This window comes from Rattus norvegicus, chromosome 15 (genome assembly GCF_021556685.1).
Source record: "Rattus norvegicus strain SHRSP/BbbUtx chromosome 15, alternate assembly SHRSP_T2T, whole genome shotgun sequence".
In the NCBI taxonomy this organism is placed as follows: domain Eukaryota; kingdom Metazoa; phylum Chordata; class Mammalia; order Rodentia; family Muridae; genus Rattus; species Rattus norvegicus.
In genome coordinates, this window is record NC_141548.1 from 13,811,803 (window position 1) to 13,837,500 (window position 25,698).

The 25,698-nt window shown below is 44.0% G+C and overlaps 1 protein-coding gene across 3 annotated transcripts in view; it reads right to left on the minus strand.

Annotated features, from left to right (window-relative positions):
• Nek10 (NIMA-related kinase 10) overlaps positions 1-25,698 on the minus strand; it is a 213,123-nt gene that overhangs the window by 158,879 nt on the left and 28,546 nt on the right. For all 3 annotated transcript variants that reach the window (XM_087585528.1, NM_001433013.1, XM_087585529.1), the window contains 7 exon segments: positions 16,525-16,609; positions 11,794-11,835; positions 9,458-9,536; positions 8,121-8,188; positions 6,104-6,183; positions 4,537-4,623; positions 1,945-2,169 (listed from right to left, as the gene is read on the minus strand). In XM_087585528.1, the coding sequence (XP_087441654.1) occupies positions 1,945-2,169; positions 4,537-4,623; positions 6,104-6,183; positions 8,121-8,188; positions 9,458-9,536; positions 11,794-11,835; positions 16,525-16,609 (666 nt within the window).

A 25,698-nucleotide genomic window follows, 5' to 3' on the forward strand; every position in this document is an offset into this window, starting at 1 on the left:
GTCTGCTGGGTGCTGGGTGCACAGCTTCCCACCACAGACTCTCTCTCTCTCTTAGCTGTTTTGCTCCCTTTGGTTTATGTGGTTACTTTAGGTATTTATTTCTCATGGCATCAGCTGTTTGGGTCTGTACGTTCTCACACACAACACAAATAGAATCTCCATGCTATCTGGGTCATTCTGTTCTTTCTGTCATGAGCTGAGGCAAGGAACAGTTCCTTTGATGGTTTTATCTGTGGAGATAAGTATCTTGGAGCACTCTGTGATAATCACTGTGCCTGATCAGGAATGTGCCTGCCATTGGAGGCTGCAGGTGTCCGAGCCTAACTGGGCCTCTGGAAAATTGCCCTGCAGTAGCAGCCTGTGAACACTACAGCCATTAGCTACCAGACAGATCCTCCTCCAGCACCTACCCCAAGTGGCCAGCAGCAAGCAGCAGGCATCCAGCAAGGAATACGTCCTTCCAAATACCAGGCATATTGAACATCTAACAGGAGTTGACATATATCACCTTCCCAGGGAAAAGTTTTCTAGCACCATACCATGGATGGTGTTGGAAACTGAGTCTTTAGATATGAAGAACTCCCACCTTTCAATGATATAAAACCTATGGCTTGAGCAAATGAGGGGAAAGTGCCTTATGTTATAATTAAGTCTAAATAATACTTAATGATTATTAATGAAGAATTCCAGGCATCATTGAGAACACAGCAACTATTCAAGAATAACCCACCCATCATCGTCACCCTACAAGCACACACAACCTTGGCAGTTATTCTGACCGAGGGAATATTATGTCATGGGATTGGTGAAATATTTATAATCTATACCTCCAAGGAACTGAGGCTTTTGTAAAAGTAAGGGGTTATCAGCAAGCTACACACTTTTCCTTTGTTTTCCCAGTGGCAGAAATCACTAATGAAGCGTGCTGTTCATCTCTCTGCAGCCTCTTCAAATGCTCTGAAATATTCCCACAGAGAATTCTATAAAGAAATAGTATGCGGTCTTAGTCATATTGATTTGATAATCTGCGGTGGTGTTTAAATGGATGAGCCAATCTGCCTAGAGCTTGGAATAAGCTTTATTGATGGACCAGTGATCATAAGCATGGTGGTCTCTTTTGAGCAGAAACATCTATCTGTAGCCCTGACTTGGCACCCTTAGGGCTGAATTATTCTCTGTAATAATATTGAGTAATAGAATGGTCCCAAACATGGTATCAATTTGTGTTATTACTCAATTCTTCAAGATACTTACTTCTTAAAATATAGTTACAATGCAATATATATCCCAAAATTTTCATCTTCAAACTATTTTAACAAACCAGCTCTTGTTATGCTCATGGCAATAGAAGCTACTAAAATGCAGGGGTGGAGGTGGGGTGATGTGAATAAAAATGGCCCTAATACGATCACAGGGAGTGGCATTATGTATTTAAAATGGTTATGAACTTGTCAGAGTAGGTTATAGTCTTGTTGAAGGATATGTGTTGCTGGGTTGGGCTTTGGGGTTTCAAATACTCAAGCTAGGCCCAGTGTTTCTCTCTTTCTGCTGCCTTTGGGTCCAGATGTAGACATTAAGCTCCTTCTCCAGTACCATGACTTCCTGTCTGGGTGTTGCCATGCTTCTCGCCTTGATAACGAGGGACTAAGCTTCAGAACTATAAGCCAGCTCTAATTAAATGTTTTCCTTCATAAGAGCTGCTGTGGTCATGGTGCCTCTTCAGAACAATAAAGCCCTAAGACAGGAAGCATATACCTCTGATCCCGGTGCTGTGGAGGCAGAGGCAGGTGGACCTCTGTGAGTTCAAAACCAACCTGGTCTATATAATGATATCCAGGACGGGCTTATACAGAAAGACCTTGTTTTAAAACACAACAAAGCAAACAAATAACCAAGGGATACTAGAATATTCTGCTCATTTTTAAGATCCCAGCCCCCACTTACCCCTGTAAAATATGAAGGAGCTGCTTGATCCCACCCCAGATCCGGATTTCCACACTGGTCTCCGGGTCCTCACACACCTGGACCAGAATCCAGACGACACTCCATAGCAGCTTCAGGTGGTCAGAATGGAGCAGGCTGAGCAGGATGGGGATCCCCTCATAGAGTTTTACCTGCTCCTTCACCGGGGGCTCAGCACAAAGCAGGCGCAGGAGCTCGGCAGTGAGTCTGGTGTGGTGGGAACAAGGGTGAGATTCATACTGCTCGTGCATCAGTGACATCACACTTAGACTGGAGCCACCACTAGGACACGGAATCTATAACTTGAGCCACTGTTCTTCCCAACCTGTGGTGCTTGCCTCTCTGTTAGATCAGAGCCTGCCACTTTAAGATCCGATACACCTCCCTCCCCTGTGGTCAGTCTTGACCACCTTCTGTTGCTTTAGTCCCTATGTTCTATTATCCTATGAAAAGTTCTACATGCTGTAACTGCCTTTAGCTATAGTCAAGCTCCCAATACCCTGGGTTAAAAACACACACACACACACACACACACACACACACACACACACACACACACACACACACACACACACATATATATATATATATATATATATATATATATATATATATATATATCCCTACCCCTTTTTCAGTCTCTTGTTATGCCATGTATTCGTGATGGCTATCTTTCCTACTTTCACATTAAGCTAATATCTACAATACTGTCCCCCCTCACAACCTCATATGCTGCCTCTGTCTGCTCTTCCACCTCAAAGCCTGACCAGAGCTAGTGGTTATGTAGCTCTCCGTTTCCTAATAAAGCTCATTTTCTGAAGGGTAATGTCATGTCTGTTCCTTTCTAGAGCTTAGTGTTTGCTCCACCCCCTTGTCCTAAACACTCCAGGGTTCACATTCCCACACTGCACTGCAATTCCATTCCCAGAGAACTTCGCCATGCTCCTCTCCCTCTTGAGCCACCCCTCCTCTCCCAGTTGTTGTTAAGAACACGTGTCCTATAGGGAATGATGGTTTAAACCCATATTCCCAGAACTTAAGAGGCAGACAGAAAGACCACTGTAAGAACAAGACCAGCCTAGGGAGGGCTGCTTATGAAACCCTGTCTCAAACAATGAGAAGAATGTATGTTCTTTGGTAGAAAGCATGCTTCATCTTTTCAAACTTTCTACAAGAAACATTCTCTCTCTGTGTGCTAAATGTATCTTGATATGTGGATGTAGTCCACTCCTACCCTGCCCCTCTCTGTGATTTCCCATAATGCTCAAGTAAAACTCCACATCTTACCATGCAAAACCCATCCTGAAAACCTGGATAAACATGTTAAATATGAAGAACAATAGACTTTTGTGTAGATAAAATGAGGGCTTGGGAGGGCTCAGGGAATGTCCTGACATAGAACAAGAACTGATCAGAATTAGCTACTTTTTTTGACTTATCAGGAACTGTTCTAGTTTTTGACACAGACTCCTTTGGCCCAGCTGAGCCTGCCAGTACATTCCTCTCTCACACACAGGATCTGTCTCTGTGCTACAGCACACTCACTCTGTGCCAAGACATTTTCTTCTATCTCCCTTCACTTTGATCATGAACTTCTATTCTGTGCTGAACCTTGTTGACTGTATCTTCCAGAACACCACCTTCAAGGACCCAAGGAGTCCCCTCTGGCTGCCCCTACCTCACACTGTACCCTCTGATCTTACTCAACAGTGATAGAATCTGCCATCTTAACCCTTGAGTGAGTTCAAATCATCAAGTCTGAAAGCACAGATTCTTGTCCACACCAACACTCTTGCAAAACAGTGTTAAGTCAGCTTTGAAAAAGTATACAAAAAAAAATTGCTGCAAGTATTAGGTCTCTGTTGCTTAAGATTTCTACACTCTCGGCTTCTCAGAAAATTGTGAATTAAATGCCAAACAGCTCAGATTTGCAAGCCTGCGCACACCTAATACCATCTGTATGAAGTCCTGCTTTAGAGCAATGTACGGCTTAAGCATAAAGGAATCCATTGTGTCCCCATTTTGGTTGTGAGTTGTAGCATGTGATCACAACCTCCGGGAATCATCTTATATCACCTGTCTTAAACACAATGGCTTTTAGCAACCTTCCTTATCCCATGCATTAATCTGAAATTACCAAAAAAAACCAAACCAAACCAAAACAAAACAAAACAAAACAAAACAAAACAAAACAAAAAACCCCTTAGGTTTCTTTTCCTAAACATTTTTTAGACAAACGCAACAACAAAATTAATAATGATCCACTCATGAGATTATATAATTGGATGCTACGTTCCTCTTCCTCCTAGCATCTTCATATTGCCTTAAATGGAAAAGAACTGCCAAGCTGATTCATGACATTCAATTACAATATAAATAATGATGTAAAAAAAACAGCATTTTACCACAAATAAAACAGCTTTTGAGAGAGAGAGAGAGAGAGAGAGAGAGAGAGAGAGAGAGAGATTTTATTCTAGAGCCAATTTGAGTGACCATGGCCCAAGATCATAGATTTAAATTACTACAAAGTCCATAGTCCACCATAGAAGCATTTTTATGAGGATAAGACCCTACCTTTTAGAGAGTAAGTCATATTCGTGCAGAATCATCAACAGATTTTCTACTACGTTGAGTTCACTGATCTTCTCCCTACACTCTGGACTGCAAATGCATAATTAGTAGTTACTAAAAACATATTCTACTCCAGCCATGTTTTCGTATCCTAGTGACCATATTACTTTATGTGGTAGTTTGAATGAGAATAGCCCCCATAGGCACATGAAGGATTAGGAGGTGTGGCCTTGTTGGAGAAGGTGTGTTATACGCTTTGAGGTTTCAAAAGACTCAAGCAATCCTCAGTTAACTCTCTCTGCCTCATAGATGTGTCTCAAGATATACGTTCTCGGCTACTGTTCTAGTGCCATGTCTGCCTATCTGGTGCCCCCCTCCATATCATAATGGTCATAGATGCACCCTCTGAAACTGTATGCCCCAAAATACATTCTTTCTTCTATGATTTGCCTTGTTTTATCACAGCAATAGGAAAGTAACTTAGATACCTTGTAAGGAGGTGTGAGTGGAGACCATAGAGAAAAAAGGAATTGTATACTGTTCACGAAAACATAATAATCTGCTCATTGACATAAAAACATATTTGTTGCTCTTTCATTTAAAATAATGACACTATAGAAGGACGGGTTTTTAAAACCAACTCTTGTCATTGAAAATGCCCTATATGTTACAAGGACTATACAGTTAAGAATAAAGAAACAAAGGTTGGGGATTTAGCTCAGCGGTAGAGCGCTTGTTTAGCGAGCGCAAGGCCCTGGGTTCGGTCCCCAGCTCCGAAAAAAAGAAAAAAAAAAAAGAATAAAAAAACAAGGTCTGGGATTCAACTGGCATAGAAATATAGTAGTTCTGAGGCGAATGCCAGCAGCAAACCACTGAACTGAGAATAGGACCCCCGTTGAAGGAATCAGAGAAAGAACTGGAAGAGCTTGAAGGGGCTCGAGACCCCATATGTACAACAATGCCAAGCAACCAGAGCTTCCAGGGACTAAGCCACTACCTAAAGACTATACATGGACTGACCCTGGACTCTGACCTCATAGGTAGCAATGAATATCCTAGTAAGAGCACCAGTGGAAGGGGAAGCCCTGGGTCCTGCTAAGACTGAACCCCCAGTGAACTAGTCTATGGGGGGAGGGCGGCAATGGGGGGAGGGTTGGGAGGGGAACACCCATAAGGAAGGGGAGGGGGGAGGGGGATGTTTGCTCGGAAACCGGGAAAGGGAATAACACTCGAAATGTGTATAAGAAATACTCAAGTTAATAAAAAAAAAAAGAAAGAAAGAAAAGAAATATAGTAGTTCTGAAAGCCAAATAAAGAAGACAGACCATCAGTGATGTTCCTCCAAGCAGCAGTTGGAAACCTGAGAGCAAAGGTCAGATGAGGAAAAATCTCTAGCTTAAATGTTAAGTTGTGCTTCCTAATCAGGTGACTCTTCAGCCTGTGCTGTTCCCCATGTGCCTCCCACACCAGGTTTTAACTGAGCAGGTGACAGAATAGTCTGTGTGTTGATATCTCTCCCGTCTACGGTGCTGCAATTCCTTCACAGAGGAGTATGCTGACATACACTCACCTCTCTGCTAAGCTAGCCAGTGCCAGAAGAGTACCCAACAGGACATTGGTGTCTCGGGCACCAAGTAAATTCACTAATGTCTGAAAAATAGAAGAAAATACATAATTACCAAAGTCTCAGAAGGCTGTTGAATGTACTGTTTCTAAAACTCACAGACACTGACCTTTTGCTATTTTTTTTTTCTGGATCCTTTTCTTTTACTCAATTAAAAAAATGCATGTAGGGCTGGAGAGATGGCTCAGCGGTTAAGAGCACCCGACTGCTCTTCCAGAGGTTATGAGTTCAATTCCCAGCAACCACATGGTGGCTCACAACCATCTGTAAAGAGATCCGATGCCCTCTTCTGGTGTATCTGAAGACAGCTACAGTGTGTACTTATATATAATAAATAAATAAAATCTTTAAAAAAAATGCATGTAAACAAGTAGAATTTATACATATATATGTATAATACGTATATGTTTTTTTCTTCCCAATGTTATCCACTAAAGTGGTATTAAGTGTCATTAAACTAGTGGTTCTCAATCTTCCTAATGCTAGAACCCTTTAATACAGTTCCTCATGTTGTGGTGACTCCTAATCATAAAATTACTTCCTTGCTACTGCATAAGTGTAATTATGCTACTGCAATAAATTGCAATATAAATATCTGATACTCATAATGTCTGATATGCAACCCCTGTGAAAGGGTCATTTGAACCTCAAAGGTGCCACACCCCACAGATTGTGCACCACTAAAAACGTAGCCTTTTTATATCTCAGCTTTACATATCATGCCTTTCCTTGGAGAATAATGCCTTCCCTGAATCCTTAGTAATGTAAATTCTCTTCCTCCAAATGTTCAGAACACAAACCCTCGTCCCTCAACACAGTCTTGCCAAACATGCTCTTGTCAGAGCTATGGCAGGAGTGACTGCCGGGATGGACTTTTGTTTCCATCCTGTGGATCCCTTTATACTTCCTTAGGCTGAAGCTAGCATCTTTCTCGGACTCCTTCCTGATCTTCACCATTGTGCAATGTTTCACAAACTGCAATTCTACAAACATCATTTTCAAAATTTTTGCTAGGCCAACTTAAGAACTTAATGTTGTTTTGTCAGATGGTAAGCAACATCGACAAAATCACTGTCTGTTGAAGTGAGAACTAACGTGTGTCACCTAGACCTCCCCATAAGCATAGGGCCACAAGCAGCACAAGTTAGGCAGTTGTGCTCCAGTGTATACCATGGCTTCCTCAGATAGGAGAACTCAGCAGGTGATTGAAATCAGTTCGACACATCTGCCTGATAAATGTCAGAATAAACATAGTCTGTTACCACTAAGCCAACATTGACCTATTTTAAGGTACACACTGACACGTGTGAGTGTATGTGTGTATGTGTGTGTGTGTGAGTGTGTGTGTATATGTGAGAGTGTGTGTGTGTGTGTGTGTGTGTGTGTGTGTGTGTGTGTGTGTGTGTGTGAGATGTTGCTGGGAATGCAGAAACCAGGACCCAAGGCATGTGTTCTTTTTCTGAACTGCATCTTTGGTCCCTTAAAATGAATACTTGATCCATATGCTTATAATCCCATACCACCAGGTGAGTCTGCATCCCATCAATTGCTATATTCAACTACCTCTGACTTACAGACATCGGTGATTTCATATGATTCTAATAAAACCCTACAAGACAGATGGGTTTTGCTTATATGTAAACGTATATCTTTTACTTGCTGAATTTCATTTCTTTATTTATAAATAAGCAATAAACAACCCCGTTCCATTTACAACATTAAAGTTAAGTAATGCACTGAGCTGGAGTAGAATAGGAAAAGAAAAGTCTTCCTATGCTGCACCATTCATTTAATCCCTGTGTTGGTAAAGAACCTAAGATGAGTAGAGAAATCATTTTAGGCTGGGTGAAGAGTCTTATGACTTATAATGACATGGAGCTTGAGTATCAGGCTCTGAAGTTGGACAGTGGACTGATGCCACACAGGGCCATGTGGAACTCGAGCACTCTGGGAATCCACTCACCTTGTGGGCTCCACTTGAAGTGACCCATTCTCTTTGGTCTTTCACAGCAGCAAGTTTTTGGAAAATATCTATTAAAGAAAGAAATCATTCAAAGGAAGATCAAGAGATTAAGAGAGACTGTAATCATGACACCCTCAGAAGTGATGGGAAAGTGGAGAAAGTGAAAGTGGGAGCAGAGACCCACAAAAGGGATAGTCGGGGACAGCACTGCATATTTCAACTCGAGAAGCTCATCTAGTATAGTAAATTTGAAAATATTACAAAAGCAAACTCCCCTTGTATCTAAAGTTGAACGGGTTCCTGAACCTCATTTATTACAAGGTCAAGGCATCTACTTGAAAGACCCAACTCATAAATATGCCGGCTTACAAAGAGAATGGAGGCCAGGCAGAACATAAGACCTGGGAAGGTTCCTGCCCTGACAGAGCTGTCCTCAAAGTAACTTCCTGGTGCCTGGCATCTCCCCTGCTCCTGAGAGCCAGTGTGTGCCCAGCCAGCAGCATGAGAAACCAGTCTGTCCACACAAGTCCAGTGGACTTCAGCTGGCACCCCAAGCAGCAAGAAGCCTGTGGCTGGCCACACTCAGAGGACCTGGAAGGGGGAGGGGTGGGAGAAGGGAAGGAGGAGAGAGGTGAAAGGGGGAGGGGTAGATGAAGGGAAGGAGGAGAGAGGTGGAAGGGGGAGGGGTAGATGAAGGGAAGGAGGAGAGAGGTGGAAGGGGGAGGGGTAGATGAAGGAAAGGAGGAGAGAGGTGGAAGGGGGAGGGGTAGATGAAGGGAAGGAGGAGAGAGGTGGAATGGGGAGGGATGGGAAAAGGGAAGGAGGGGAGAGGTGGAAGGGAAACTGGTCAAAGTTTCCAAGGAAACCAGGGGAATGCCTGAGATGTCTAGTACTCAGGCCACAGCCCCCATGCTGCTGTCTTCAGGTGAGATTCTCCATTTTCTTTTTCATGTTCTGAGTAGTAAAAATTACATGAGCTAGATATGGTTATTACCCAAATTTTAGAGGCAAAAAACCCTGCAGTCTGACATTTTCACAGAAATAGAAAGGTTTTCTTTCAACGTCACAGTCTGGCATTTTCACAGAAATAGAAAGGTTTTCTTCCAACGTCATAGCAGATGTCACTTGTACGAAAGACTTCTTCCTTGGAACAGATACGCTTGCCAAGGAAAGAGCTGCCCTGGGGAGATGTGGGGACACGTGCTGCCGTTGGCACAACGGCTCACACCATGTGAGCAGAGCACTAATAAGAGCAGCAGGTGTCCCTTCTCCCGTGACAAACATCACACTCCTTGCCCCAGCACGCGGTTCTCTGGGTACCTGGCAACAATGCTTACACGTCATGTTGACCAGCTTGTCCACACAGTGCTGCTCCTCGGCATAGCCCAGGTACTCGTTGGCCACGATCTCCATGTACTGTGTGAAAGACCAACCCAACAAGCCAGTCAGAAAGCTGGCACCAAAAGTACATAGGAAACAAGAGTGCAGGTCCTAGGATGAGCTCTGATGGCAGGAAGGTAACTAAGTACTGCTCAGTACTCCTGGGTCTGTGGCACTCAAGGATGAGACACAGGGTTTAGTGATTCATGGTTTCTTCCTGAATGCCCAGAAAGTTGAAGTAATTATGAAAGCCCTCAAAAATCCCAGAACGAATTGAACCAAATAGTTTCTGGTGTAGTTTATGTAAGATATGCACGGTAACCTGCTACTTTGCAGCAAAAGGTTTAAAAAATGGGTTCGGAGAAGCACAGAAAGCGTGAATGCAGCCATTAAAGTGGTGGTGCCCACCCTTTACAACATACGGGCATCACTTCACTAAGTGAGGTACATCTTCAGTTAGATTTCTCTCTAAAAACTGAACAAGGGGGCTAAAGAGGTGGCTAAGAGCACTGACTGCTCTTCCAGAGATCCTGAGTTCAAATCCCAGCAACCACATGGTGCCTCACAACCATCTGTGATGGGTTCTGATGCCCTTTTCTGTGTGTACAGGAACACAGATCACTCATAAACATATAAACAAATAACAAATAAATAAATAAACATTTTTAAAACCAAACATGGATCCCCTCCCCAGGATAGCTGTGACAAACACTGAAAGAAACAATTTAAAGGAAGTGAGGCAGAGAAAAGACGTTCAGCTCATGGGAGCAGAGAGAATGACAGGAAGGGGCTGGGGCAGGCAGCTTCCTGTGGCCCCTACTTCTTCCGGCTCATCCCTGCCTCAAGGTTCCCAATGACTCTCCATGGAGCACCACCAGTCAGGTACCAAGGATCAACATAGGAGACTGCAGAGGGACTTCATACTCAAAAGTAGCATTTCCACTAGGCACGGTGACTGGTAATCACTCAGGATGAGTTTTCAAGATGGTGACTGTATCATAAGTCGCTATTGCTGGTCTGTTAACACCGGACTCAACGTTCAAGAAGCTAAAGCAGGTTGTTTGAGTCCAGCATGGGCTACTTGGTGAGACCATTTCTCATGTAAGGATAAATAAGCAAAATAAATAAGTAATAAAATAGCAGGATGTGAGTAGGCCCGTTATTCAGCTACTAGAGGGGATGAGGGAAGAGGAGAGCAAATTTGAAGCGACCTTGGCTCCATGGTGAGATCCATCTCAAAGGTTCAAAAAAACAAAAAATAAACATGAAGACTAGGTAGAGTTTGGTGGTAGAGTACTTGTCTAATCTCTTATCCTGGAAAATAAAACTAAAATGAATTAAAAAGTAAAATAAATAAAATCACCTTTATTACCATGGGTCTTGGGAGACTGGGCTATTCCAACTCAATGACATGGACTAAAATTGTTTTTCTCAATAAGCCAAGTTGTTGAATAGCTGCTCAGCCTATATGGTCACCTGTTAGTCATTCCTCATAATATAATTTCATATACTACAGGACATGAAGCTAGTAAAATAGTTTGTTAGGAAGTTCTTTTCAATGCAAAAATAGCCTAAAATCAAGATCATTCCTTACATTATCTTCAACTTATAAATACTTAATGAAGGCTGGATATTTTGTAATGACTTCATATTTCCTTACATCACCGTAAGTGACCTGGCCAGCTAATGCTGGCCAATGACAATAATCTTGTCATCATTAACTTAAGACATTTGACTTTAAGAGTTTTTTAAATCTATTTTAAAACACTGCAATTTTTTTTTCAATGCAAAAGCAAGAGGTTTATTTTCCAGCACGTCTAGGCGGACCTTCAATTAGTCCTTCAAGGCGAGTGACTAGAAGGTGACCCAGTGCAAACTTTTTAATGTGACTTTTTACAGCATTTCCCACCACCACCCTGGGTAAATGAGGTTAATTAAGAAGAACAGTATTTCCGTCACTCTCTGCCTGTAAGTGTCATGTCTCAGGGCCACTGTTACCAACCCCATGTGCCTCTACCCTAGCAGGCAGCAGACATAAGACAAGCATTTGTTAACTGCCTCGAGAATTAGCATCACATGATGGGGGCTCAAACACAACCAAATCCCCTTCTGTGTCTTCTAAAGTCAAGCCGGGAGGTCATCTCTTGGCTACTGCACGTACATCTAACCTGAGGCTGGTTAAAAATAAGTATGTAGAGAGAACCAGGCACACTGCTGCATGCTTATTTAATTCTTGACCAGAACTTAACCCAGAACGTAAAGGTAAAAGCAGCTTCAACAGAACCAGTCTTACCTGAGCGAGGTCTTCAATGCCACCCAATTTATGGAGTATTTCCTAATAAAATAAAAAACGACAGAACATAATGAAGGACAAGAGGCTCATATTTCACAAGTGATTCTTTTACAAAGCTATATGATATCTTACTGGTTCCTCAAGTTCTAACATAAACATGTAATATTTAGTATTTGTCATTTCATACTTGAGATAAATTATTAAGGAATATAAAAGTTGTGTTTGCTGATATTAAAACAAACAAGACCATTGGTCGGAACTGCAACCTTCTTTCTCTTTACTTCTTCCTATCATTTAAAAAAAAAAAGTTAAACCTGGAAAACTCCCAAGGCTAAAAATATCAACTTGTGGACAAAAAGCAGCAGCAGCAGCAGCAGCAGCAAATGGTAGTTGGTGAGGTCAGGAGCTCAGATGCTGCAGGCGACGATGGTAACGGGGAACAGAACATTTTGAAGAAGCCAAGATTTAAAAATAGGACGAGGCAAATATCACTCAGGTGCTAGGTAAGAGGGAGGGCTCTTCAGAGCAGCAAAGCCACAAGCAAATGTGGTGCTGCCCTGCTACCACACGGTCAGGGGACATCAGAAAGGCCCTCCCGCAACCACCTTTTACCATCATTTCTTTTTTTTTCCCATCTTTATTAACTTGAGTATTTCTTATTTACATTTCGATTGTTATTCCCTTTCCCAGCTTCCAGGCAAACATCCCCCAACCCCTCCCCCTCCCCTTCCCTATGAATGTTCCCCTCCCCATCCTTCCCCCATTACCGCCCTCCTCCCAACAATCACGTTCACTGGGGGTTCAGTCTTGGAAGGGCTTCCCCTTCCACTGGTGCTCTTACTAGGCTATTCATTGCTACCTATGAGGTTGGAGCCCAGGGTCAGTCCATGTATAGTCTTTGGGTAGTGGCTTAGCCCCTGGAAGCTCTAGTTGCTTGGCATTGTTGTTCATATGGGGTCTCGAGCCCCTTCACCATCATTTCTAAGGTGAACTGCAGCTTAGAGCCGCTTAGGATCTACTCTTACCTCTGGCGAGCATGCGTTAGAGATTCTCCTAATGAGCTTTGGACACAGGACATTTATCCTATGCGGGATTTCATCCGTGCTTAAAATCTGACTTAAATCCTCTAATATAAAAATATCCTGAATAACTATATCTTTAAAATGATGTCCTGGGCTTGAGAGATTGAGATACGGATCAATGACTGAGAGCACAGATTGGTCTTCCAGAGGACCCAGGTTCGATTCCCAGTACCCACATGACAGTTTACCACTATCCATAACTCCAAGAGCTGTCACCCTCATATAGACATATATGGAGGCAAAACAACAAGGCACATAAAATAAAATAAAATAAAATAAAATACATGGGTTCTCTGTTCTTATCTTTCCTGCAGTTGGAAGTTCCATTAAGCATTTACCTAAGCCTCTGCATGCCAGAAGGTAAGTCTATAAGCTATCTTGTCAAGGAAAAAGGCCTGGCTACACATGGCTGGCTAATTAACAGGCTTCCAAAGTAAAATGTATACATCAAGTTCTATGTGTAAGTTAAGTGGTACATGGACGTAAGAGGAAGTAGTAGACCGGGGAGATAACCCGATGCTTTAAGAAGTGAAGTCATTGGGCCCACAAAATGGTGTCGTCAGATGAAGGCAACAATGCCAAGCCCAGTGACCAGCGTTCCATTCCAGAGACCCAAATTGTGGGCGGAAGGTTCTGGATTAGAGGCCAGTCTGGTCTACATAGTAAAAGTTCTGATTTAGAAAAAAAGCTAGAAAAAAAATGAATAAAAGGAGAAAGAGAGAGCAACAGAGAGACAGAGAGAGAAGATGAACCAGGAGAGGCACCACGAGGAGGATCAGTGGGAGATAAACAAAACCTGTTCAGAAGAAGGATGTTACTTCTGAAAGAAGGAACAAACCTGCATGAAAGTCTAAACATTTCAAATAACATTTCTAAGAAGAGAAAAGGAGGGCTGGAGATGGCTCAGTGGTTAAGAGCACTGACTGTTCTTCCAGAGGTCCTGAGTTCAATTCCCAGCAACCACATGGTGGCTCACAACCATCTGTAATGGGATCTGATGTCCTCTTCTGGTGTGTCTGAAACTACAGGAGGAGGAGGAGGGGGAGGAGGAGGGGGAGGAGGAGGAGGAGGAGGAGGAGGAGGAGGAGGAGGAGGAGGAGGAGGAGGTTCCCAGCAGTGCTGCTTAGAGTTCCTCTGTAAACCCCACAATGTGGTTTCAGAAGGCCATGAGAAGGCTTAGGCCTGCACGCTGCCGTGAGGAATTGTAGAGGAAAGAGCAGTGAAGGCAAAGGCTTGCTGGCATTCACTGGAGGGAGTTGTAGCAATCCCTAGCATGGCCTTGAGATTTTGGCCAAGAATTCTTGGCAACTCAAAGCGTTATACAACAGGCAGAGCACACGGTCTTCTGTTCAGGAGGCATACCAGGAACAGAGGCTTGGGGAGAATCCCCTTCTATGGAAAGGCTGTCAACCAGGGACGCTGGGCCAGTAAGTATCAAAATATCATAAACAAAGTAGTCACTGCATTCTTTGCTTTAAAGAGGAGTGCAATCTGCCTTCTGCCAATCAACCAAAAGCAGCATAGACAAAGGCAATACTTGAAAAGCAGATCAATGGTCACTAATTTTCTCAGCAAACAAGGTATTCTGAGGTAAAAATCTTTGCTATCATCTCATGAGTCTGAGTACTGACTGTTCCTCCTTGAATGCTCTTTAATATTCTGCATTTGGTCTCTTTATCCATATGGAAATTTATCAGCAGGAACTGTGGGACTGGAATTCACAGCTGCAGGGGCAATCAGCATACGCTGGCCTGGCAGGAAAAGCCATGCTCCTCTTTCTACATGCAGCTCATATTACTTGGCAGAAGTAAAAAGCGTGGTTCACCCAGCTCTGCACAGCAGCTCACGACTGTGGACAGCCAGGAGAGAATGCCATTTGGTGGGTGCCGTGATAACACACGCAAAGGTTTGCAGTTGCTGTAACAGCACAAGGCCAGATTAGAATATACGTGGGGAAGGTGGCCAGCCTCTGAACTCAAGGTAAACTGTGACCAAGAGCCCCAGAACATTCCAATAAATGGGGAGACACATTTTGTTTTGGTGCTAAGTTTGCAAAAGATGATGATTGGGGAAATGAATAGGAACATTCTGGCTGAGATTGTAAAAAAAAAAAAAGAATCTACCGATAGAACTGAGTCTACCATAAAAGCCTAGGTAGCGTGGCTTCCCAGCAGTTTATAAGGACTCGGCATAAAACAAGATCCTTTGGAAGAAACAACAACAACAGTATGAACAAATAAGTCATTCTCGAAATACCAACAGGATTGAACAGAAGCCACCATGAAGTGGCTCCCTCCGTGTCAGTCCAGCCAGCAGTCTCATTTCTGAGGACCTGGCACTCTCCTTCCCCACCCACAGACCTACACCTCTAGGTGCTTCGGAAACACAGTAAACTTTGCAAGCAGCAGTACTCTGCAGCTCCCGCCCCACAGCCAAGGCAGGCCAGAAAGAAGAAGGTTCTGGCACAGATTCCTTGGGTAGGGCCATTAAGCCTTCACAGCTAAAGCACTAAGACCCTGCTATTCAAGGTAAACTATAGTCCGGCAGCCCTGATATCTCCTAGAATTGTATTAGGAGAGATGGCTCAGTGGTTAGAGCACTGACTGCTCTTCCGGAGGTCCTGAGTTCAAATCCCAGCAACCACATGGTGGCTCACAACCATCTGTAATGGGATCTGATGCCCTCTTCTGGTGTGTCTGAAGACAGCTACAGTGTACTTATAGATAATAAATAAATTAATTTTTTAAAAAAAGAAATGCAGACATGGGCTAGAAAGATGACTCAGTGGTCGGGAGCACTTGCTGCTCTTACAGAGAATGGGAGTTTGATTCCCAACACCTACATCTAGGTCGCTCATGTCCACCTTGCAGCTTCAGTACCAGGTACCCAACGCCCATTTCTAACTTCTATAGGCACAGGCAGACATGTAGTGCACACTCAAAACAGACACATACCCATGCACATAAGTAAGAATACATCTTTAAAAAGAAATGTGGAATCAGGGGCCTGTTTCTACCTCCTGAGTAAGAATCTGTATTCCTTAGATTCCCAGCGATTCCTGTGAGCATTAAAATGTGAAAGGCCGTAAGCTAAAGGTGATGTATCCAGCTAGTGATCAAAAGGGAATATTGTAGCTTCAGGCCTCCCCTGACACCAACAGAGGGAGTTCCTATGCTCTCCTGGGCTCAGAGTTAACAACTGGAAGCTGGACAGGGGTGGGATCTTGGTATCTAACAGGCTGCAGCCTGGCTCTCTCTAAGGGTTGCCTCTCTGCGGTGAGCTCCCTCTTTATCACTGCTGGCTTTGCCCTAGTGAGCCTCATGGCCGTAAACATGCTTCAGTGTGTGGCCTACTGTATACCTCCTTGAACTTGAAATGGCTTCAATGGCTTGGTAGCAGTGAACACATAGACCAGAACGCAATCATTGAACCTTGTAGATTGAGCATAAATAAGCAGATATATGGGCCTCCAAATTGCTTCTTCATAATCTTTTCCCACAGCAGGTGAGCTGTATGTCACATTCGTAAGCTCCTGGCTTGTGACAGAAACATTAACATGGTTCACTTTGGGAAAAAGCCCACTGTGTTTTTAACTTCATTATTTTACTTTGGTCACAAATGAAGAACAGTTTTACTTTCTCCAACCAACCTGATAACATGGATCCCGCATCAGCAGCCTCAGACAAATTAATACTCTCAGAAAATGAATGGATGGGGCACGATTAACCCACTCTCTGAAAGAAAAGAGAAAGTATGTTGGGATTCAGACAATTCATAGACAGCACACAGCTATGAAGGAAAGCAAAAACCTGTGAAGGAACTGGAGATTCACCTCAGCTTCCTCTGTAAGGGCAGTGGCTTGGTGACCCTTGATCCACACCAATTCGAACACACAGAAACTACCTTCACCACTGTGGTCCAAGGACGTTCCAAACTGACCTGAATCAGAGACTCACACTGACCTAGTAGTAGTTCATGCTGTCCCTAAGTCAAAAATAAAGGGCTAAGACTTTACGACTGGCTTTATAAGTATAAACTCCCTGACCATTAGTGCCCACTTGAAGAAGTTACTCACACGTACTAAGAGGACAAAAACAAAACGCTGTGAGATAGAGTTTTATTTTGTATCCTGAGCTGACCTTGATCTCAAGATTCCAGAACTCTAGAGGCGGAGGAGAAGAAGGGTCTTAAGTTCAAGACCAGCCTCCTGAGTTAACAACGAGAATCCTTCATTGTCTTTAATGTTTCTGAGCCAGGCACGGCAGTAGCCACTGAAGGCCCTAGAAGGACTTTAAAGTTCAAGGTCAGCCTGAGCTACATTGAGACTTTCTCAGACCAACAAAGGCAGTAGCTGCTACTTCAGGAGCAGCTGGAGCAACTGCTGCTACAGGAGCAGCTGGAGCAGAAGCAGCAGCAACAGCAGCCCTGCCTTTCTGGTTAACACAGAAGGAAGACAACAGAAGCTTCCCTGAACATTCAGGTCCCCTTGAAGAACAGTCTGTGTTCTTCAAGTCCTGCTGGGTCTCAGAGAGCACATGCTTCATCCCTCGGCGTCTTGAGTATAGCTAGAGCTGGTAGTAAATGTGGTTAAAATGTTAAAGGGACCTTCCTTGCCTCCACCTTGTTTCCCAAATCCTTAACAGCACCCACTACCTGTCAGAATAAAAGTCCCACAATCAGTCCATCCTGTTGCCCACAAGGCTTTGTGGGATCTGTCTTCCCATGTGTCTGTAAGCCCATGTCCTGCCATAGTCCCCTATTCCCTTCCAGTCTATGGGACAGGTTGTCTGAGTCAGGGCCTAAGGTGCTTTCCAATAGCAGCCTTCTGTGGCTCTCCAACACCAGGACTCACAGAACCTGCACTAATTCTAACCACAGAACATGTTTAGTGCACAAGTGACCACACAGCCCAATATCCTCCTGAGCTGAAAAAGACAGCTAACCACTGCCCTGCCCTGCATCTTGCTATTGTAAGTACAGCCATTCATTGTCTATAGAAAGCAAGTCCAGCCTGGTGACACATGCCCCATACTGCTTTGCAGGCTAGTCCAACATTAGTCATTCATAGTGCCAGTATTTTTGAAACACAAAAGTTCTGCAATTCCATCCTTAGTCGAGGGAAATGGGGAAATTACAGGAAGGATTTCAGACTCCACATGTCATTCACTGGGTGTGTATAAGGCATTGCCACAATACTGGAAACTGTCCCCTGGTCTGCTCTAAACCTATTCGGGGGCTCTAGAGCTAAGATTCAGGTCTGTCTTCTCTCTAGCGCTGAAGAGTTCAACTCTTCCCCCAAACCTGCACGTTTAGAAGCTGAGTGAATGAGTCAGGATGACATCTGTGGTGGCTACACTAGGCATCCCCCATTCCCTGGCAACAGCACTCCCCCCTCCTTCCATGTGCTGAGACGGAGGTTGGCAGGGCACTTAGACCCGTGGTTTTGTTCCCAGTACACAGACGCAGAGGGCAAACCCATGATCAGAACTCTCTGGGAATTATGCTTGCTAGCACCACCAAGGCTACTGGCAGCTGCCCACAGCCACTTGCAACAACAGCATCCTCTCTCCCCAGCAGGCACTTTATTAGTGACCCCCGTGCTGTGGGGCACAGCCCAGTTTCTTCAGAAAAATAAAAATAGGACTCAACCAACCCCTGGAGTGCCTGCTGGGCAGAACTCTCCAAGCACAGGCCTGCCATCCAGGTACTCAAGAGAGTGGAGACAGGAGGATTACAAAATTGGAGTACAGAGCACGCTCCAAAGGTAGTCTGGGCAACTTAGTGAGACTGTCTCAAAATAAGAAGTGAAAGGGGGCCTGGAAAGGAGTGAACTAGAACACAAGTGTGAAAATAACAGAATAAAACCAATTCCTTTGGATGTCAAAGATTAATTTTAAAAGCATTTGTTCTTATAGTAGATGTAGGCTGCAGCTCAGTGTAAGGCACTCACTGAGCACTCAGGCCTGTGGTTTATCATACTTCAGACTCTCCACTGGGGAAATATGGAAAATTCCTTCAAAAATATGATCATTCCAATACTCTTATTTTGAAGCGGATACAGGGCAAAGACCCCCCAGCTCAAAGACCCTTGCCCCTGCCCAGGGAAGAATGGTGGTTGGCAACAGCTGAAACAGCCTCGGGCAACCTGACACCACTGAATGCCAACAGCGTTTCAGTATCCAAGGGGAACAAGGTCTGTGCTACAGAGGCAGTCAGTGTTCTCCCTGACAGCTATGGTCAGTCTTCACAGGAAGGGCTGGGACCTTTCCTGGGGCTTTTTTTCTTTTCCATAATACATACATATTTATACACATGTACATATACATACAATACATACATATTTACATACATATTTTATAATATGTATACATATTTACACATATTTAATTTACACACACATATTTATGTATAAATATATATATATTTATACATATTTACATATATACATATTTAAAGATCTTTTTTTTCTTCTTACTGTGCACATGCACACACACACACACACACACACACACACACACACACACACGGGGAGAGACAGACAGAGAAAGAGAGAGAGAGAAAAACCGAAATTCCAATGTGGGCTTTAATTTTACTCTTCATGGAGTCTAACCAAATGAAGGGATCCAGAATAGTCTAAGTCGAAAGTCCCCTGCAAATCACTTTTGATTCAGTGTGTTTTGCTTTGCAATTTTGGGACAGAAGCCCACGGCTATTAATATTTCTCATAGTTATCACTCTGCTATTGTAAATAGGATTCCTGACGGCTGAGTCCTTGGGTTCTGCCCCTCGAGAATGACCTCAGGAGGAGGCCTTCCTTGGCTCCCAGCCTGGAACCCTGAGGAGGACAGATGGGCCACGAGGGATGCAGTCCTCGCTCTGTGGGGGATTGCATGTGCCTCTGCTCGCCATGAGTCAGGGGAACTAGAAAACACAGGACTCGGTAGAGCCAAAGAGCCACCTGGAAAACAGCCACCGATGGGGAGCGGTGTATGTTTGAGTGGCTCGGCCACCGCGGGCCCCCTTTGACCGGGCTCCAGGTGAACATGGAGAAAGAACTCTCTCAGACATGTTTGCCATGGGAACAAGAGGTGGGTCCTTGGAGGCAGCCCTGGAAAGTCATGTGGCTGCAATGACAGTGCTTCCCTGGAGGTTGTCCCCACATGACAGCCACACAGGAGTGAACTTAAGCTCTCTGCTGACTGAACATACGCACCTGCTTTCACAGGCCTATTAATAATACACTGAGTCCGTTCAGTTCCCACCACCCTCATCCAGGGCCACTATCTGCCATCAATGGCAAAAGGAAAAGGAAGAGAGAGAAGGGAGGTGGGCTTTCTGCTTCTTTCACAGATGAAGAAGCCAGTGTGCGACATGAGTGCTCCAAAGGACAGGCAGCCACTAGTTGAAAACACGAGTGTGTGTAATATTGGAGAGGCTTTTACTCAGACATGTTTGTAGCACACTACAGCTCAGAATGAACGCCTTTCTCATGTTGTCCTTAACACTCGCCTGGGTAAATGAAAGGTAAACTTCAAACCTATTTTGATAAGTCTTAAGAGAAACAAGAGCACCTGAGGATGCCACTGTCCAGAACCCCCACCAATCCTCTCTTGGGTCTCTGTGTTCCATGTTCACCCTCTGTTACCCATGCAGCCTAGCCCACAAACTCTACCCAGAGAGAAAACCATGTGGGGCCTGTGGCCCTCAGGCCAAAAAGTGCAAAGGACTCATCTCCTTTCTTCTAATTGATAGACTGTGCACAGTGCTTCCCAATATTCGTCATGCCCCAGCAGCCTGGTTCTGAAGGAGCTTGGAGTATGACAGAGGCAAGGCCTGGGCCCTCTGTGGAGGACATGGCCCAGAAGTCCAGGTTGTAGAGCCCCATGTCTATCAAGTGGCAATGGCAACGACCAACCAAGACCAGGTTCATTAGGACAAGGTGCTATTTTCAGCTGGTCAGGGGAGACTCTCTGGTAAGATTAGCATCATATGAGCTGAGAGCAGGAGCTTTGAAGAAGCTTGTGTCAGACAGCAGAAAAGCCTGTAGTTCAGTCCCTGAGGTTGATGTAGAAAATAACAGTGAATAAACAGAAGCTGTGGTCAGGCAGACAGACAGACAGACAGGCAGCAACAGGCAGAGCTTGAGGACTTGCAGGAATAGGCCCTTGGAAGCTTTTACTAGGAACATTCTAGAAGACTTTAAGCAAAGGAGTCACATGAGCTTACTGAGATTTTTTGAAAGAATCTTTCCAGAAGCTATGCTGAGAACAAAGTAAAGGAGAACCACACAGGTAAAGCAGGGAACCCAGATTGCCTACTACAACTCTGCCGGCCAGAAATGCTGGCAGCCTGGGTTAGCCCCTGGACAGTGCTAACAAAAGCTGAAATTTCCTTGTGGGTTGAGAGAGAAATTGAAAGTCCTGTTTTAGAAATGATATCTTTAAATAACAAAGCAGGAAGAATCCTCCAATTAACATGTGAAACAGGAATGGAGTCACAGCAGGAGCCAGGGGACATGGTCAAGCCAGGCCTGGTGCCCAAGGCTCTTGGGAAGCTGGGGCAAGATCAGGAGTTCAAGGCTAGCCTGAGCTATGAAGTGAGGCCCTGGGCAAGAGAGAAGAAAAAGAGAGGGAAGAGACAGGAAAGAGGGGAAGAAGGGCAAAAGAGGGAAGGGAAAAGAGATGCACTTTTAGCTCTGAAGTGTGGCTCCTGAGGCAGGACTGTTACTCATCGCCCAGCTCTCAATAGCTTATGCAAAGATTGTAAACACATCTGTTATGCGCAGATATGATGATCCCAGCCAGGTTACGGCTGCTTGGGGTGGTGACCTGCTGGCCAGGGACAAGCAGTTCTTCCCTGGGAAGGCAGAGTAATTCAGCTTCCTGCCTGTCAGGCTTCTCTGGGATGAGAAGCCACAGTACACAGCAGAGAGAGCATATTTACCAAAGAGAAACTTTGCTCTGGCGCCACATACGTTTATTACTTTCCCTCATACAGAACTGCTTTGACCAGGATGGGTTATTGACTGTAACTCCATCATTAAAGGTATACTCAAGAAGCAAAGAAAGAAATCAGGGAATGCATGAGGCACAGGACAGGAGCTCCAGCCCAGACTGCCTGGACCCTCTTTGAGTGTCAGCACTCTCATCTGCCCATGGCACCAGCTGGGCCTTCTTAGAATCCACTCCGTCTCCATAATTGTTATGACTTTTGTGCATGTGTGTATGTGTATGTGAATGCATATGTGTGAGCATGCCTTCAAGTGTATGTATGTGTGTATGTCTACATGCATGTGTGTGCATATGTGCATGCATATGCATGGGTATACATACCTCCGTTTGTGACTCTGTGTGTGCCTGTGTGTATGTTAGTGCACACACACAATTAAAGTATAGGAGAAACTTTAAATATTTTATGAAGACGGTGTAAGAGTGCTTTGTATAGTGATGAACACCTTGGAGGCTAAAACAGAAGGATCATGAATTTAAGACCAACCTGGGCTATATACGCATAGCAAGATCTATTTCAACAAACCAAAGCTGGGGATGGGGTTCAGTGGTAAAGCAGTTACCTAGCCTGTATAATGTCTTTGGGTTCCATTCCCAGTAGTGAAGAAGAAGCAAGAGCTGCATATTTGTCCCAAGACGGTGACATTAAAAGTGGTTAGAGTTGTGGATAAAGAACTGGAGTTTTGGCATCCAAGAGGTTAGTACATACTAAGGAAGAAGAGGACCCCAGGGTCATCAGAATGAGGAGGATGAGGGCAGGCTATATAAGAGATCAGAACAAGTCAGGGTAAACAGAGAAGTAAGGTACCATGCTTCAGGAAGACCAGCAGGTTGGCAGAAGTGCAGAAGTAAGAGAGTTAAAGGAGGGAAACTTCATCTGACCCTTTTCAGTACAGGGATGAATTGGGTAGCATCAATAGGTAAGACTGCTATGCAGTGGATTAGCAATGGGACATAAGTTCAGCATATGTGGTTCAAGCACCAGAACTACAGAGCCAATGAAAGAGTTCAAGGAGGAGGAAAAGACCCTTGGGCATTAAAAAGGCTTAAGAACAGAAATCTACAAGCCTGGGACCCTCAGGCAAAGTTCTGCACCTGTTACAGACAGCACTCGTGTTTTCCCAGAGGAAAACCATAGGCCTCTTTACAGGGCGATAAGGTAAGGCCACAGCATGAACATATCTGCCAACTCCATGTGTTTCAAGAGCTTAAAACTACAGAGATGTTCGCTCCCTCCTAACATCTGGTCTGTGGTGAGCTGGCATGCCCAAGCAGAGGACTGAGGTATCAAAACAGAAAGTAGCCTTTACATAATGAGCTGCGCTCTAGAGTCAATTTAAGGCAGCACAAGTCCCATTGTTAAATAAACACAGCATTAGTCCTCTCGACTAGGGACATCCAGCTCATTCCCTGGACATTTTTTACAGTAATTTACTATTATTGTTATTATTATTATAGTTTTATAAACTTTATTGTTTAAGAAGTCAATTTCTGATAAGAAAGGGAGAATTATTCTTTGCCAGGGACAAGTTCCTTATAAGGTTATCCAGTCCCAAGTGGTCAGCTGTAAACACATGTACAAAAGAGTAACATTAAACGGGCCCAGTAGGGAACAGTGAACACGCATGTGGGTGTGGGTGTGGAAATGGGTGTGTGTGCACGTGAACGTGTGTGTGTGTGTGTGTGTGTGTGTGTGTGTGTGTGTAATAATCATAGATGAAGAGGGGATGGACTCGAAAGGAAGGGTAGAAGAGAACATGGGAAGAAGACACAGGAAGAGTTGCAAGAGGAAATGATGTAAATACAGTACTTATGTATAAAGTTCTCAAAAATTAAAAGTTTACATTAAAGAAAAGATGGTCATGGGTTGGCCAGGTATCATCTAGAGTACAAAGCTTCCTCTGCTGTGTAGCTTAAGCATATGATCATAAGAATATACTACAGTCTCATTTTCAAAGTGTCTCAAATTTGTGGAAAATACATAGGAGATCTGATGGAAAGTGATTGCAACGAGGATAGCGACTTGCATCCTTTGGGAAACAAGTAACGCTTTTGGACAGATAGTCCATTAAATACATTGGACAAGTCTCTTATAGCTAAATCAGAGGACCTGGATTCTGCTCACCTCTGCAATCATCAGAGGCAAGAAAGAGCAACTTGCCTCACCATTCTAGTGTAATGGCACCACAAAGAGGCTAGCTAAATGAGCTCACTTTAAAATAACGCCAAATTTAGTAACCACACCAAACACAGAATTCATTCTGACATTTTTGACAGAATTTCTCTAAGAAAATTGTCATATTATGCGGCCTGACATCCTTTCACTCGTTTTGGCTTTCAGAGCATAGGAGATTCCTCTTTGTAAATATATTAGAGTGACTTGCCATTTCTCCCAGTCTCCTCATGCTTTAATATTCCAAATCAACTCCTGTAGTCCCATCTTGTCACCTTCTTCAGTTGTCCATGTCACCATCCGTCCCCAGCCTTGGGCATCAAATTCTACCCATTCAAACCCACTGTCGTTAACTTCACGAAACCCTCCACCTCCAGCCCCACGAGCAAGTTCATTTCACAAGCTAACTATATCCCATTGTGACATAGGAGCCATATATCAGCGAAACACAGAGCAACAGGAAGCAGGTGCATGAAAGAGCAGTGTGGTTGGCCAATTCCCAAAGCATCTGTCACTACTGTCACTACCATGACAACAGCTACTCCTCTGCACAGCCATATGACAACATGGTCTTAGATACCAGGCAGATGAGATGGAAATGCCATGACTTTATTTTCAGTATCATACTCTACTAGAGATGAATCATGTTAGGGTAGAAAGAGCATGGAAGAATTGGATTGGTGCTGCACATGGACATACATCCAGAGCAATCTGCCCCGTGACCTCACATCCAGGCAGTACTTCCTTTCAGGACTACTGTGAAGTATTTACAGGTTTGCCCTTTGCTGATTGCATTAACAAGTCTAGCTGCAGAACACAGAAAAAGTTCATCTCAGGAAGAGAACCCAGAAAGGAGGTGTCTGAACATGTGGATTGGAAGAGAACATATCTGAGAGCATGAAAGGGAAAAGAGAAAACATTGACAACTGGGAAGAAATGAAGTGCAGTATTAGGAACCATGTTTCACAGCCAAGGCCAATTCCCAGTCCGTTATGCTTTCAGGGTGAAATTACCATTCAAGTATGCGTAGACTGTCCACAAGCAAAATCGGGCCAACATCTAAGTTCCCACCCACCTGTTCATCCAGGCTTTACTATAAATATCTGTATTTCCTCTTGTATATCAGAATATAAGTAATTGTTTTGCTGAGGGAAAGGGGGACCACATGTCAGTCATCTCTTATTTTCTCTAATCTTCCTCCTTGGTTGCCTCATCCTTCAGATGCTCACCAGTTTGGCTAAGTTCAGTCTGTGCCTTCAATCCAATGTTATCCCTGATGGTCACAGATACGCGCAAGGGAGCCATACCAGAAAAACTCTGAGATGTAAATATTCTTTAAATATAGGCTGAGAGGGGAAGATATTCCTGTCATCTTAACAAATTCTGAGGTGGAGAACAATGGGTTCCTCAACACATAGTCTATCCTTTATCCAATTCTGATTTCAGATTTGAACTGAACACAAGAGATCTGTAACACCCAGGAATGTAGAAGGATGGTTTTAAAACCCAGCATTCTGAGTTCCTTCTCATGCTATGAAAGATAGGACCTTAGCATCATGTCCTAAAGCTCCTCCTGTTACCAGAAAGTAGTTCTGTCTAGGCTAAGGTTCCCCATCAGTCATCCCTAACAGAACATGGGGCT